The 13,969-nt window shown below is 42.3% G+C and overlaps 1 protein-coding gene and 1 long non-coding RNA gene across 7 annotated transcripts in view; one reads left to right on the plus strand and one right to left on the minus strand.

The window, feature by feature from the left end:
- The window catches only part of SEPTIN11 (septin 11), a 76,675-nt gene extending 63,808 nt beyond the window's left edge, over nucleotides 1–12,867 (plus strand). For 2 of the 6 annotated variants that reach the window (XM_043544817.1, XM_043544819.1), the window contains one exon: nucleotides 9,233–9,464. In XM_043544817.1, coding sequence (XP_043400752.1) covers nucleotides 9,233–9,311 — 79 coding nt within the window. In that variant the 3' untranslated portion in view covers nucleotides 9,312–9,464. Of the gene's footprint in view, nucleotides 1–3,555; nucleotides 7,814–8,213; nucleotides 9,465–9,667 lie in introns of those variants that run through there. The other 4 variants (XR_005225054.2, XM_043544818.1, XM_037896728.2 and 1 more) reach the window with 4 other exon arrangements.
- LOC119566070 lies at nucleotides 169–12,516 on the minus strand. Its single transcript, XR_005225055.2, has 2 exons — nucleotides 12,433–12,516; nucleotides 169–11,898 (listed from the first exon to the last, which is right to left on the minus strand). It is a non-coding gene; the product is annotated as an uncharacterized LOC119566070 (long non-coding RNA).
- Nucleotides 12,868–13,969: the final 1,102 nt, after the last annotated feature.

The raw sequence follows: 13,969 nt of genomic DNA on the forward strand, positions 1-13,969 counted from the left end.
AATAAGAGTGTCTCTAATTGTACTTCCCTTCCCCATTTATACTTTAACTATAGTTCCTAAGTCTAAATACTTTAGGGTTGCGGTTATAGCTGTAAACACCTTTAAAACCAAAAGCTTAACAACCATGTCATTTTGACATGGAACATCCTAGTGCCAAAAAGTGAATACTTGGAAGGTTTTTTTTTTTTTTTTTTTTTTTTTTAAACTATGGTACCTATAATTACAGGTTAATTTAATTCACGTAGTATCAATTCAACATAATAAGATAGCACAACTGATACATTGAGCAAAAGATAAATGGCATTGTATTTTCTACTATTATGTATTTACACTCGTGAGGCAAATTCTACTCTCAAATACTTATGGGGCTTCCAAATGGCAGAATGTATCCAAGGGCAGAATTTGTCCCTTTATTGGCTTTAAAAACCCCCAAACTGTCTCGGGATTGGAGACTTACAATGAAACCAAACAAGTTTGACAGAGCTGAAGTAGAATAAGAATGGATTGTCTGTATAGCAGAATGGGACAACCTATTCTGAGGGCAGTCTTGGGTAAAAAGTACCAATAGATCCTCTCTGCCATTCTCAGATAGGGTAGGGATCCCCTGGGATTTCTTCCCAGGTTGCCTGAGATAAAAACACACATTCATTTTACTGAAATCATATACCCTATAAAGAGTGATACTGTAGAAGCTGAGTAACACACACAAAACTTTGTTGTCTCCAGACCTCAGCAAATGTTTAATAGCCAATGATCCAGCAAGGTCTTGCATTATACATATGGCATAGGGCATTTCCTGGTATTCTATGAAATACGGTCATAAATAACTAACACTAAGCTGTCATTGACAAAAGAAAAATGGTTGAAGTGCAATTAATGATGTGGCATTTTTTGCTTTTTATTTGGTCACCTAGGGCTTGTCTGCACGTGGAGTTATTCAGGAATGGCTGGTGTGCTTCAAATTCCCATGCTACCTTAATCTGAATGGACTCTCAAGTGTGGGCAAGACCTTACTTGCTAATTGATTAACTTCAACTATTCATAAGAGGACTAGAGCGAGCTAGTGAGCTTCTACTTTATTTCATGTACACTAGTGTATTTTTCTACAATGGGCAGCAGCACCGTGCTCTCATCCTTGTACCAGCAGAAGCCAGAGTGTGTCTCTCTGGTTTCTGCTGCTGGATCAGTGCTCTGAAAGTCATGCCCAATGAAGACATTTAAAATAATGAAGGGCCAGTTCCTCACCTGATGTAAATCAATGTAGCTCCTATGGAGCCATGCTGGCTTACTCTAGCTGAGAATCTGGCTCTAAAAGCTTACGCAGAGACCATAGAGAAAATACAGCATTTTCATGTGTACTGGAAACTCATTTAATTAAAATAATCCAAAAAGCAGATCAGCACAGAACTAATAATATCTGGCAGCAACCTTCCTAGAATGCTGAGATTTCTCCCTTGTGCGTTTTCAGTAAATAGGATAGACTGGAACAAGGGTCCTGCCTGGCATGGCTGTTCCCACATTGTGTTCCCCTAGTATGGTCTTTTTTCTAAGTAACTTGGAACTTTTGATGACCTTTTCCTACTCGGAAATCTTTGAAATGGCGCTGCTAACTTAATATTTATATAAAATCTGCAATAGGCTTCTTCATCTCTTCTGTATCAGACTGAAGCTATATGCAGTGAGGTTTGGTTTTGTAACTTTTAATAGTAGATGTTACTACTAGTTATTCCTGTGAATTTTTCGGGCACCTGCATGGAATTGGTGTATTATATACGCCATGTTTCTAGTTGCCATTACAAATCACATGGTTTCTATTCCGCCACAGAAATCCAGTCATGAGGAACATGCACTTTTGCTTTGTAAATATGTTTAAAATAGTCTCGGCTCTCAGTATCATTCCATACCAGCTGTTGGGAGTTGCTCAGATTGTTTTAGGATGTTCAAATTGGTAACAGAAGCTGGAAAGGAAAATGCGGATGCATCTGCATTGTAGCATATCTTGGTTCCTAAAACTTTTAAATTTCCTCTTGCACTCTAATGAAATGCTACAGTTTTAATAGGTAAGGTTTTTTATTCTTATCATTGAACTGTGGTGGCATGACTGTGATGTTTTATACAATTACCAGTGGAAGTCAGGCTAATCCCTGAAATGCTCTCTGCCAGATTTCCCTTGTAGCTTCCCCAGAATGCAATTTATTGGACTGCTTCTTTTTAAAGGTGGAATTACACATCTGTAACTTGGACTGCTGAGACCTTATCAGAATTCTGCACAAGCCAGAATGATAAAACAGGGCCAAATTCTCTGCTGGCCTAACTCCACTGGAGAGAATTTGGTCCCATCCCATGAGAATAAACCACTGTCCTTATTACTTCCTTTTTACTGTGGTTTTTCTGATGGATTCATGAGTGGAATTGGACATCTACAATTTACAGACATTTTTCTAACATTTGTTGATGTTGATAGCCCTGATTGAGGAAAGAATTTTGAGTGGGGACAGCACTTAAGCATGGGCATAAGTTCCCTTGGCGTTCGAGGTATATTATTATTAACTTTTTCATTACCACCTAGGGGCCCTATTTGTAGACCAGGCCCCACTGTGCTAGGTGCTGTACAGCCATGTGCTTAAGTGCTTGCCTAAATCCCATCCTGATCCCATAATCTTAGTTGTGGCCTTGGCATTTCTTCATACCTAAATGTTCCAGAGGCATTTGATGGCAACGAGTGTGGTCATGGCACATGTCTAACCAGAGTGGGTCCTTTTTAGTAAGATCAGTGAAATGCTTCTTGGCTCTTGCCTGTTCCATTGAATAGGTCGTCAGCTGCGTACCTAGATGCGTGCATTGTATTACCTGCCATTTCTCAGACAGGCACAGGAGTTAGAACTCTTTTGTTTGGCTTCTTTAATGTAAAGTCACTTTGTAAAACAGTACAAGAAACTTCTCTTCCTTTAATGAAAGGAATTTTCAAACCGGTGCAAATATACTAGGCCGTATTCAGTCCTGGTAGAAGTCCTTAAACTACACCATGCAGGGTGTTCAATTGGGGCCTGGGACAACACCCACTGAAGAGAGACTCCAGCTGATTTCAGTGGGATCGGGATCAGACCGGTCGGCTACATTTTCAAAAGTGATGATTGACCTTAAAGTGCCCAACTTGAGATGTCTTAAAGGGGCCTGGTTTTCAGAAAATGTGAAGCATCCGCTCTCTGAAAATCAGAATCCCTTTTAAGGTGTCTTACGTTGGGCATGCAAAATCACTAGCCACTTCTGAAAATATTGGCCTAAGTCACTATCAAACAGTAACCTAGTTTGGACTAACTATGTGGTTGGTTTGTTTTTCTCCACTCAGTTTTTCTTTGCTTTTGCTTGTCATATAGAATAGAATTGACTCCAATTTTAAGGTTTGTTTCACTCCTTTTTAATTTCATAATCCATTTGCATGGGCGTCCACCGAAGCAGAATGCTGGTGTCAGCTCTCCCAGCTTGCTTTCTTTCTTTTTCTTTTGGGTTTCTATTATTTCTAATGTTTTTTGTTTTTGTTTTTTTAACTTGCAGTGCAAGCTTCACATAAAGCCTGGCAAGCCAAGGATGTTCCTGCATTCACCTGCTTTTGCAGTAACGTGTGTCTGCCATCTGTTCGGTTTTTGTTTTTGTTTTAAACACAAATAACTATTAACTCATTTAATAATGGAGTGGGTGGGAGAAAGGTGGGTGAAGCAGTGAGCATCTGGAAATTGAGTGTGTGGGGGAGGGGAGAGGGGTGTTCTTGTTTGAAAAGTTGATGCCATTTCTCTTTGGTAAGGACAGCAGCAATAGATCAGACCTGCCACTTGGCTTTGAATTGAGAGCAAGACTTGTGCGTCATTGGCTTGATCCAAGGGCACTTAAAGACATTGGAAGGGTTTCAGGATCAGGCCTTAAATGCTGCTGTTACTTGTTTGCACACACTGCTCTCAACAGGCCAAACTGTGATTCCCTTTACTCGCACTGAATAGCACGAGTACTCCCACGGAAACCTGGGGGCTTAGTTATGAGTGAGTTACTATTCAATGCGAATAAAATCAATGCAGACTTAGCCAGAGTCTCCCCAGTGTATTGCTAAACCCAGAAGTCCACTTAAATGAGTGTTTCTTTGATAGCTTGACTTGTAAGACTAGAAATCCCATTGTTAGGTTTTTGTGTGTGTAGGTAACAAAAGAGCAACTGACCTTGCATGCTTTTATTCTTGCATGACTTTTTTACCTTATGGATAATGACTTTTGGCCTGGCTTTTTGTAATTCACCCAACAGGTTAAATATTTTTGCAATAACTCTTCTCTATTAAGTGTTGTGGCTAACCACTAAAAGCTGTGCAGTGTGCATCAAAAGGAGCTGCAAATTCCCAAGACAGGAGGTTCCCCCTCCCCTATTGCTTTGAAATCAAGAGTCCCCCATCAAAAACTAACCAGGTGACTGAATCCCATCCCAAAACTTGAATACACTTTCCACAGATTGCCTGAGTAAAAGTGTCACCCCTCCACACTTCGTTGATTCCTGCAGGGCCCCATCCAGCAAATGCATAAGCACAAGAGTAACTTTACTCATGCAATATAGTTCAATTGACGTTAGTAGGAGTCCTTACAGGAGTAAATTTTTGCACATGCTTATGTGGTTGCAGGATCAGTCTTGGAACATAGTGTCTTCTGTTGGTAAGTGCCAGTGAACCATTAAAGGAATTAATTAAAACTCCATTAACTTCAGTTTCTCTGGGCTCCTAAAGCGGAGAATAAGGCTGTTCGCTCTCTTTACCGGGCTAAGATATAGCTATCTTGCTTGACAAAGGCAACATCAATGCACTGATCAGTTCTGCGCAGCTGGCTAAGGCTTGGGATGCAAACAATAGTTTGCATTAAAAACCGGTGACTGAATGTCTAGCATAAGCCAGGCCTTTTTTTAGGGCGTATTTGGTGTGAAAATTGACCTAACTGTTTAATTTGTATTTTCTATGCTATTCCTTTTTGGACAGAGTCTTTTCCTTTCTGATACATTCCAAGAAGTGGCGACCCATGTTTACTCTATGACTTCTGGATTTCTTTCTCTGCTGCTGCTGATCTGCCAGCTTTCCCTCTGCTCCTAGCTAGGTAGTCTCCTGTTTCTTTCTTTAAAGCACTCTTGAGATTAACCCTCTTCACCTGATCCCACACATTCCAACTTTGCTTGTTTCTACCCAAGCACAGGGGTCATGTAACTACAGCCACAAAGGCAGGTTTGTGGGGGGCTGTTTTGTTCTCTTTTCCCCCCACCCCCCACTGCGTAAACATGGCTCTTAGGGAGGGGAAAGGGTGGCTGGACAAACTGCATAAATTTAAGCAGAGGAAAAGCAGGGAAGAAACTTTTGAAATTCAAGCTAAGTTGTCATGTGAACACAATCATTGGAAGGACTGACAGTTGCAGAAGCCAGGTTAAATAGTAGTAAAAATCAGAGATCCTTGCAGTTTTGCTTCAGCTTAACCTTATAAACTCACTTGGTATTGAACACATGAAACCAGTTTCCTAACCATGGGCTGCATTTGATCATGCAATATGCTCAAGTTTAAAGCTTGTGTAGTGTGCTTCCATCAGCTGTGTCTGTGCGTGTCCTATTTTTAATTAACACAGGTGGGGGTTTTTTGTGCCAAGTAAGAGAACTTAATTTTAACATTAGTTTCTCTTGTTCAGTTTAAAAACCCTTTCAAGGGAAGCTTGGCAGAGAAAATTAGCTGAGACTAGGTATTTTGGACACAAAACTGTTGCCAAATGTATTAAATGTTGGGGGGAGGGATTGGTTTGTTTCTCTTTTTAGCAAAAAACAAAACAAAACATCGTTTTGGAGAAGCTGGGAATAAAATTTTAAATTTAATTTTTTTTATTTTTTTTTTTTGCCCAATGGCACACTAACTTTTAAAAATCCCTGGGCCATGTTTAGCTTGTTACTGCTGCACTTCTTTCCTTTCTGTATCTATGCCTTTTTTCACAGTAGTCCCTGGCTCTGCACGGAATAAGTGATACCTCAAATCTAGTTGGATGTGCTTTCTTTCACCTTTGCATGTAAGTACAGCAGCAAGAGACCTCTCTGCCCACTTTTGAAATGAATGAAAGTTGAGTTTTCTACAAGTGGCAATGCTGAGGGGTTTTAAAAAACTTTTTATTAAACAATAACCATCTTCAGCTGGGATTTTCAAAGGAGCCAAAGGGAGTTAGGCACCAGCTCCTACTGGCTATTAGGGACCCCTAACTCATTTGAAAATTCCAGCTTAAGGTAGCGTTAGCTTTTGATGACAGCTACGTAACCCTAAATCGTGCTTGTGAGGATCTGCAAATGGTAGGATGTTTAAACAGCAATGACTAGTCACTGATAATGCTGCATTTCCCAGAGGTGCTGGGATGTCCATTTTTAGGATGTTATAAATGAGCAGGAACAAACAAGGGAGAGTGCAGATCTGCATATTAAAGCACTCCCTGGATGTGGAGTAAAACCCATAGGCGAAGTCTGAATGACACACTGGCCACCTGGGAAGGGTGATACTTGTTCCAAAATGCACTGTTGTGAGTATTGGGGGTTGACTTTCAAAAGCACAGATTAGGCACCTGATTCCCACTGACTTGACATCTCTTCGGTTTTAAAGGGGTCGTTGTTCAATATTGGCCTCACTGCTCCTCTTTAAATCCATGGGGAAACTCCCCTTCATGCTTTAAGGAGCAGAGTTAGGCCAACACTGAGGGCTCTGGAAAATCCCACTCTATAATATGTTATATAAGAACCTTGACTGTGCTTATCCTCAGTGGTAACTATGGCAACCTGAGTATATCCAATCATGCCCAGAGTTATAAAACAAAACCAAACGTTACCACTGGACCAAAATCCATGTCATCTTTCAGTATGGGGTGATATGTCATCTTTGTGGCTGATGGGAAAGGGGGAATTACAAGGTATTCCACTCAGTGGTGTCTCCAAGCCGGAATTTGAACCAACTAGTGAAAACTGGCCAAGGTACTGATCTGCAGAATGCATCCTCTCAGCTGCCAAGCCAGGCTCTCTGTGTTCCTAGCTACTGGGAGATTTCCTAAATACAAGATCACTTATCCTTTTGCTGCCTTGTATAGTATAACCCTGTCAGGAAGACTTTTGTATTTGTGTCTTTAAAAAAAAAAAGCCTTATTTTATTTAACACAATCAATGGGTTTTTTTCAAATAGTTCTCATTCTACTTTTAAACTATTGTGACGGAATACAGCAATGTCTTGTGTGTGTTATCAAATCTGTCCATTTGAATCATGTTGTGATTTGCCATTCTCAAGGTGTCAGAAACAGCTTATTCCTGTCACATCCTTTCTCCAAGGAGCCCAACTGCATTTACAGTATATATCATCTATGAGGCCCTAAGGGCCAGGGTGTGACAGTATGGGATTATACAAATATGAAGGGTGGTTTTTTTTTAAACTAACTGAAAATAAAGCTGTGAACAGCAGTAGGAATATTTTGTGTACTTATTTTTAAATATATGCTGATGGCCTTAAACTAGAGGTGTAGAACATTGTTACCTTGCTCTTTGAAGATAACCCATGTTTTTGTCCAAATGACTGTATACCTTCAGCCAGTGTTAATGCAGAATTATATATGTATGCCTCTTAGATGTCTTATTGATGTCAAAATATTTCATTTTTGAAGTTCAAAATGAATCATAGCCTTCCACCATAGTTCAGTTCCTTTTTATGTATGTGCTCTGGGGTGCAAATGTGAAATAATGCCAACACACAAAGCGGGAAAGGGGAAATATATTTTTACCCAAACACTAGTTTTTGTGTGGCCTTTGTAACTTTCTTTTGTTGTGGTTGTTGGATGTTGGGTGAAAAAGAAGTGGACGTGTGTGAATGCCAAGGGTGACGTTTTCATGCTTGCTTGATGTTGACATAGACATTTCTTGTTCTTTGGTTGATTGCTTTCGGGCTGTGCTAAGGCGGTTCACAATGGTAGCATTCATTTTACCTTTTTTAAAACCCCATTCCTTGCTCCTCTTCCCCTGTTCACTAAACAGTGGCTTGGTGGGCCCAGCCCCTTGCACCGCTCCTGCTGCGTATTAAACCCTTCACATATGCACGCTCTCTCTCCTTCACAGCTTACTTCCTTTAAAATGTTTCATTTTCTTTTTTCCTTTCAGTTGAATTCTGAACCTTTTTTTCTTCTTCCTTCTGTAGCTTCTTCTTTATGTAATGGTCACCTTGCCAAGCCCCCACTCCCTTTCTCCTAATGGGCATTAGAAGAGCCAGCGGGCCACGTACACACCTGTTGGGAGAAGAGTTACCTCATTCTTCCATCATCTCCACCTTGCTCTTTAAAGCGTGGGTCAGGGAGGTGCGTAGCTCTAAGGGTCTGTTTGCTCCCCAATGCTGACCGGTATGTCTTCTACAGGATTTTCATTACCACAAAGAGACAGAATAAGTGGAACAGAGAACTTAGATGCTATCACAGATATTATTACATTGGGAACTTTTTTTCTTTTGCCATCACCTGCACACTGCTCTTGATAAATAAGAACCTTACGGATCACGGACAGAATGAGTGTGCAATAATAGAGGATTGCTGAGTAGTAGACTTGACTTTAACGCTCTCTGACAAACATCCTGATCTGGCTACTCTGAAAGCTGTGCACGCCTGTGCATTTTAAACCAGTTCCTTGGACAGGGATCACTATTTTTAAGTATGAAGTGGCATGAGCAGAGAGAGCTGCTATTTGATACTGTCAGGTTGATGGAATTTGTTCAGTTGTTTTCAGTTGATCTTCTGCCTCTTCATGTGCAAAATGAGATCTTTTCCTACAAAGTCCAGCCACACAGATTGCTGCTTGAGGAGAAGACTATTTTTAAGTATGTGAAGCCCATCCAGTAACTATTTTTACATGCTTTATGTAGTCTTGCTGTGGGACATGTGCATAAACTTTTTCACTTGTCTACTTCAGAAGCGGATTCAACAGCGAAGAGTTTGAAAAGTGCCAAAAAGTAACTTAGTTTACACATGTAAGTCGAGTGCCCTCTAGCGTCAGTGGCTCGGTTCATTATGATTGTCATTTTAGGTGTATTGTGGGGAGGTTTTTTTAATCACTTGCTGCCAAACTGTGGCTGTGCATTGCTCCTGACCACAAATCAATGCTGTATTTCAGTGTGGAGTGATAAAGGGAATGCAGAGTATTTTACATTGCCTCCTTTCTTGTTTACAGAATAAAAGCCACTGTCGTTCCCAAACTTGCTTACGTGCTTTTTCAGAAGTACAGGTTTTTTTGGCTGGGTTTGGAGTGACAAAACAACCCTTTCTTCAATCTGATTAAGTAGATTTGTGCTTATACAGCAAGGAAATATTTAAATCAGCTGTACAAAATTGTCATGAATGTTTACTAGTCCTGGTATTAAGTTTAGCTGGCTGAAATTGTACTCTCCTCCTACTGAAGGAGTGGTAGAAGATGGGGAGAGAACCTGAGGGTGGAGTTAAAGCCCTGTACCTGGAACAGACTTGCTCAGAAGCAACCACCTACAGAAAATGTTTGAAATATATTAAGTTTAGAACAGCAGGCCTCAATCCAGGAAGTGTTTAAACACAGGGTTAGTGCATTGCTGGATTAAGGCCTGACTCCATTAATATTTCATTTCTTCCACAGATTTTTGTTACCACTTTAGTAAAATGTGACTGTTACTGATGAGCAGAGATGAACCCAATTTTCTAGCACCGTGTGGTCAGGCTGTGATGTTTCAAGGGTAAGAGGATACTGCTTTGATCTATATGAAGCATAGGATGAGAGATTCTCATTGTGCTGCTAATGGCACACCTTGCCCTCATTTCAATGGGAACAGGATCGTGGCCTATGTGACTTCAGTAGAAGCAGCTGACCCCAGCTGAAAGTCACCTCGAGGCTTAGGCCTTACTTAACTCCCTCTCAAGCCCTCATTTGAGAATAAAATTGATGCATGTGCTTAAGCATCAAGGCCCTGCCACCACTGGACGATGTCTCACCCAGGGAGTTTATAATGGCCATGCCTTCCAAATAAGTTAAGCTACTTTTTACTTAGCCCCCAATCCATCTGTGCCTCATTCCTTAATGCACTGCTGCATGCTCTGAGTCCCTATGATGGGTTAATCAGGTGTGAGTATTTTTAAAATCAAATAGTAGTTAGGAACCCAACTTTGGCTTCTGAAAATGTATGGTCAGAACAGCTCCCCTGCCTGCATAGTCCTGAAGCCTACAGTCCCCCCTAAGGCACAGTGAGTTCACTGCTGTTCTGTGCACAAGGAGTTGAGGTTCAATTAAGTTTGTATACATGGTTATACAGCCAGGCTCCTGCACCCTGATCAGGCAGCTGGATGAGCTTAGACCAAGGGCTGGCAATCTTTCAGAAGCGGTGGGCTGAGTCTTCATTTAGTCACATGCCAGTAATAAATTAACATTTTTAGAAGGTCTCTAAAATATATAACTAAATGAGTATCATAAATAAGTCACTTCATTTAAAATTAAATTAAAATGCAGAACCCCCTGACCAGTGGCCAGGCAGTGTGAGTGCTACTGAAAATAAGCTTGTGTGCACCATAGGTTGCCTGCCCCTGGCTTAGACCATCACAGAAACATGAGTGCTGCATGAGGTGGGGCCTGTGGTGTTTTATTTTCACTTGATTGCCTTGCAAGCTTTATGTAATGCACACAAAAGGCTGAGCACCTGTGTTACAAACCTATTAGCTGCCCCTTAGGGGAGAAGATATGATACAGCTGAGGAGCTGCTGTTTGGTAAGGGGCACACACTTATTTGGGTTCTTTATGTGAAGTGCAAGCCTTTGAATTACTTATGTTGGCCGTATGCCTAGAGACGGGCTCTTCTAATGTTTGAAACAGAAACCCACCAGTTTCTTGTTAAACATGTTTAAAGTTTCCCCACTTGTTTTTGTCAAGGAATTTTGAAAAGGGAAGGATGGTGTTGACTCACTTTCCCCCTCACACCCAGCAGTTAAGAAAAGTAATCGATACCACTTCTATTAACACAGGGAGAGATAACATAAGAGTCGCCCAAAGCAGTTACATATTACTCACCGGGCAGGGTGCTCTTTCCTATAGATTACGGAAGCGATCTATTAATTTAAAGGTACCAAACACTTTGGTGTAAGAGAAAAAGCAAAACAGGATCAGCTCCAGAAATGAGGTAAATGCATTAGAGGGCCATGGCCCAGATCCCCAGCTGCTGTGTATCACTACAACTCCATTGACTCCAATGGACCTACACTGAGGCCACACGATAGCATCTCTATCTAAAGAGCTAAATAATAGTACCTACCTGTATCCAGGCTTGGTTTTCCCTGAGTTAGTGCCCTTCATGTGTGTGCCCCTTCTACAGCTGGCCTGCCTTTCCCTGCTAGCTAAGTCGCCTGACGTTTTCCTTGCACGTCACCTACTGTTCAGATAAGAGCCTGTTCCCCAGAATAAAACAAGTCTGACTTGTTACTATATCTGCAAGAAATGAGAAAGGAGAGTCAACATTTACTCAGCCCATGTGAAGAACAGTGTCATACCAAGGGTAATTAATGCATCTTCACAGCTATGGAGGACTCCTCCTCCTCCGGTCACTGGTGTCAGCTGCACTTCACAGGGTAAAAGGGAGACTTGGGGACAGACTGAACTGGCTCCACGAGGTAGTTTGTCAACTCCCCTTGAGCTGTGGAGATTTACAGCTGCTGAGATGCTCCAATCTTCACCCTTACCTCTCATGAAGTAGTGTGGTCTGGGATTAGGAACCCCCTCCCCTTACATGTTGTAGATCAATTTGTATTTTGGGGTACAGTACTAGAGCCCCATCTGCCTCCAAGCCAGCTCCTTGTAGCTCCCACGATTCCCATTCACAGAGTGCGCTGTAGGGGAGGGAATGTAGAATGCAGCGATGAGAGAAAGCACAACTCCTTCACCACATCACATGTAAGCTCTTAGGGACCGTCTTTTTGTTCTGCGTTTGTACAGCACCTAACACAATAGGGCCCTGCTCTGTGACCAGGCTTCCTAAGCACTGCTGCAACACAACCAAGGCAGAGAGAACGTAACACTGGGAAACCAGTCTTACCCCAGTATCCAACAGCGGGTGCTGGATTCTCTGCTTGCCATGGTTTTATAAGCAGTGTAACTCCACTGACATCAGTGGAACAACGCCTAAGGGAGAGACACATCGTGCTCTCTTGGGTTAGCTGCAGTGGTCCGCAACCAGTCAGCGCTGCAGGTTCTCAGCACCTTTGGGAAAAACAATGGATTTAAATGTTTAACTTTAAAAGCCTCCAAGGGTGGGACTTGTACCCATTTTGAGTACCCCTTCCCACCCTTTAGTTTGCGCAGGACACATAGCCAGCCCATCTAGTGAAGCAGCCTGTACAGGGTCAGTGATAGGAGATGCTCACCTGTTCTCTTCCAGAGTAACCACCATCTCGTGCTCTGCTGTATTGGAGTCCCTAGGCTTGATGAGCTCAGCAGCCAAAAAACCTGAGGCAAGGAAGAAGTGGCAAGAAGATTAATTTGTTGTCCATTATTACTAATGTTAATGTTAATTACAGCAGTGGCTAAGGACCAACCAAGAATAGGGCCAGGCACTGAACAATCATGGCATGACAGTTTGATGTCGTAATGGGAGCTGAATGTGGTAGCCTCATGGGAACATGGTGAACAATGCAACAGGCTGCCGTGAGCTTGTGACTCCATTCAGTGACTGGCTTGGCAAGGCTGGAGCTCCAAGCAACGTGCAGGTTCCTCTCAGCATTTGTATCCGTGTCCACAAGGCACCTCCTCCTGTGTGATATTCAGGCATAACATTTAAATAATAAAAATGTGTTCTTGGTCTCGTGTGGTCTTTTAAATGCTCCATTTTCCCATGCACAGTGATAAAGTGCGGCCAGGCCACCACCCAGAATGTAAAAGATGAAGTTGGGCCTCACACATTAGCAGCACCTGCCTTCCAGTGGGCTGCCCTGCCTCCCCTGGGTTTAGCAGGGGGTCACAGGCATGCAAGGACTTCATTACTCACACGTTGTGGGGACGGAGCTGGAGGAAGACGGGACCAAAAAGCGATGCATCGTTGCCCGTTAAAAGAGTTATTACTTTCTTGGAGCTGCTGCAGCACATTAGTAGATGCAGATGGTACTGAGACATTTGGCCGGTCCCTCTGTTGAACATGTGCTGGTCGGCGTGACAAACATGAGCTTGGATTTGGCTAACTTTTAGGGCATAAAAATGTACTTTTCAGCCGCACTAAGGCCTCAGTCAAAAAACCCTTGAGCCCAATGAAAAGACTCCCATTGACTGCAGTAGATTTTGAGTCAGGCCCCAGATGAGGAAGAAAATACCACCCGCCCCCACCAAAAAAATTAAATGGCCACAGGAAAAGCAAGTTGGGCCTGTGCCCACCCAGTATGGTTCAGAGCTGACACGCCTGTCTGCTGGAGGAAGTAGATGGTGAATCATTCACTAAGCAACCATGTCCATAACACAATTTGATTGACATCAGTGTGCGTGACATTACAACACTGCACTGTGGGAGACGATAAAGTTCATGAAGGGAGGGGGCATTTGGTTTTTAAAGGAGGGATTTATACTGTTAACACAATAAATAAAAGGCAAGAATCCAAGTAGAGAGAAGCAAAGATCATTTCCCTAGAGACCTTGGAGAAGTGGCAAAGGACTAGAGGATAATTGCTTTCCCCTTACATCTGTTTCCTCTGCTGCCTCTACAAGACTGAGAACCTGGGGCAGACTGGATACGTGCAGACAGAAATTGGGAAACATCTGGAGGGAATTTTTTAAAATATTAGGATTCAAATCACCTAAAAGCAGAGCCTACTTTATGCACACAGCTCACCGTTGCCATGTACACATGTGGTTGTGCACATCAGCAGGGACTTGCCTACAGGAAGCACAAGGCACCAATGAATCAGGGCCTATAAT

This window comes from Chelonia mydas, chromosome 4, assembly GCF_015237465.2.
Source record: "Chelonia mydas isolate rCheMyd1 chromosome 4, rCheMyd1.pri.v2, whole genome shotgun sequence".
NCBI classification, from domain to species: Eukaryota; Metazoa; Chordata; order Testudines; family Cheloniidae; genus Chelonia; species Chelonia mydas.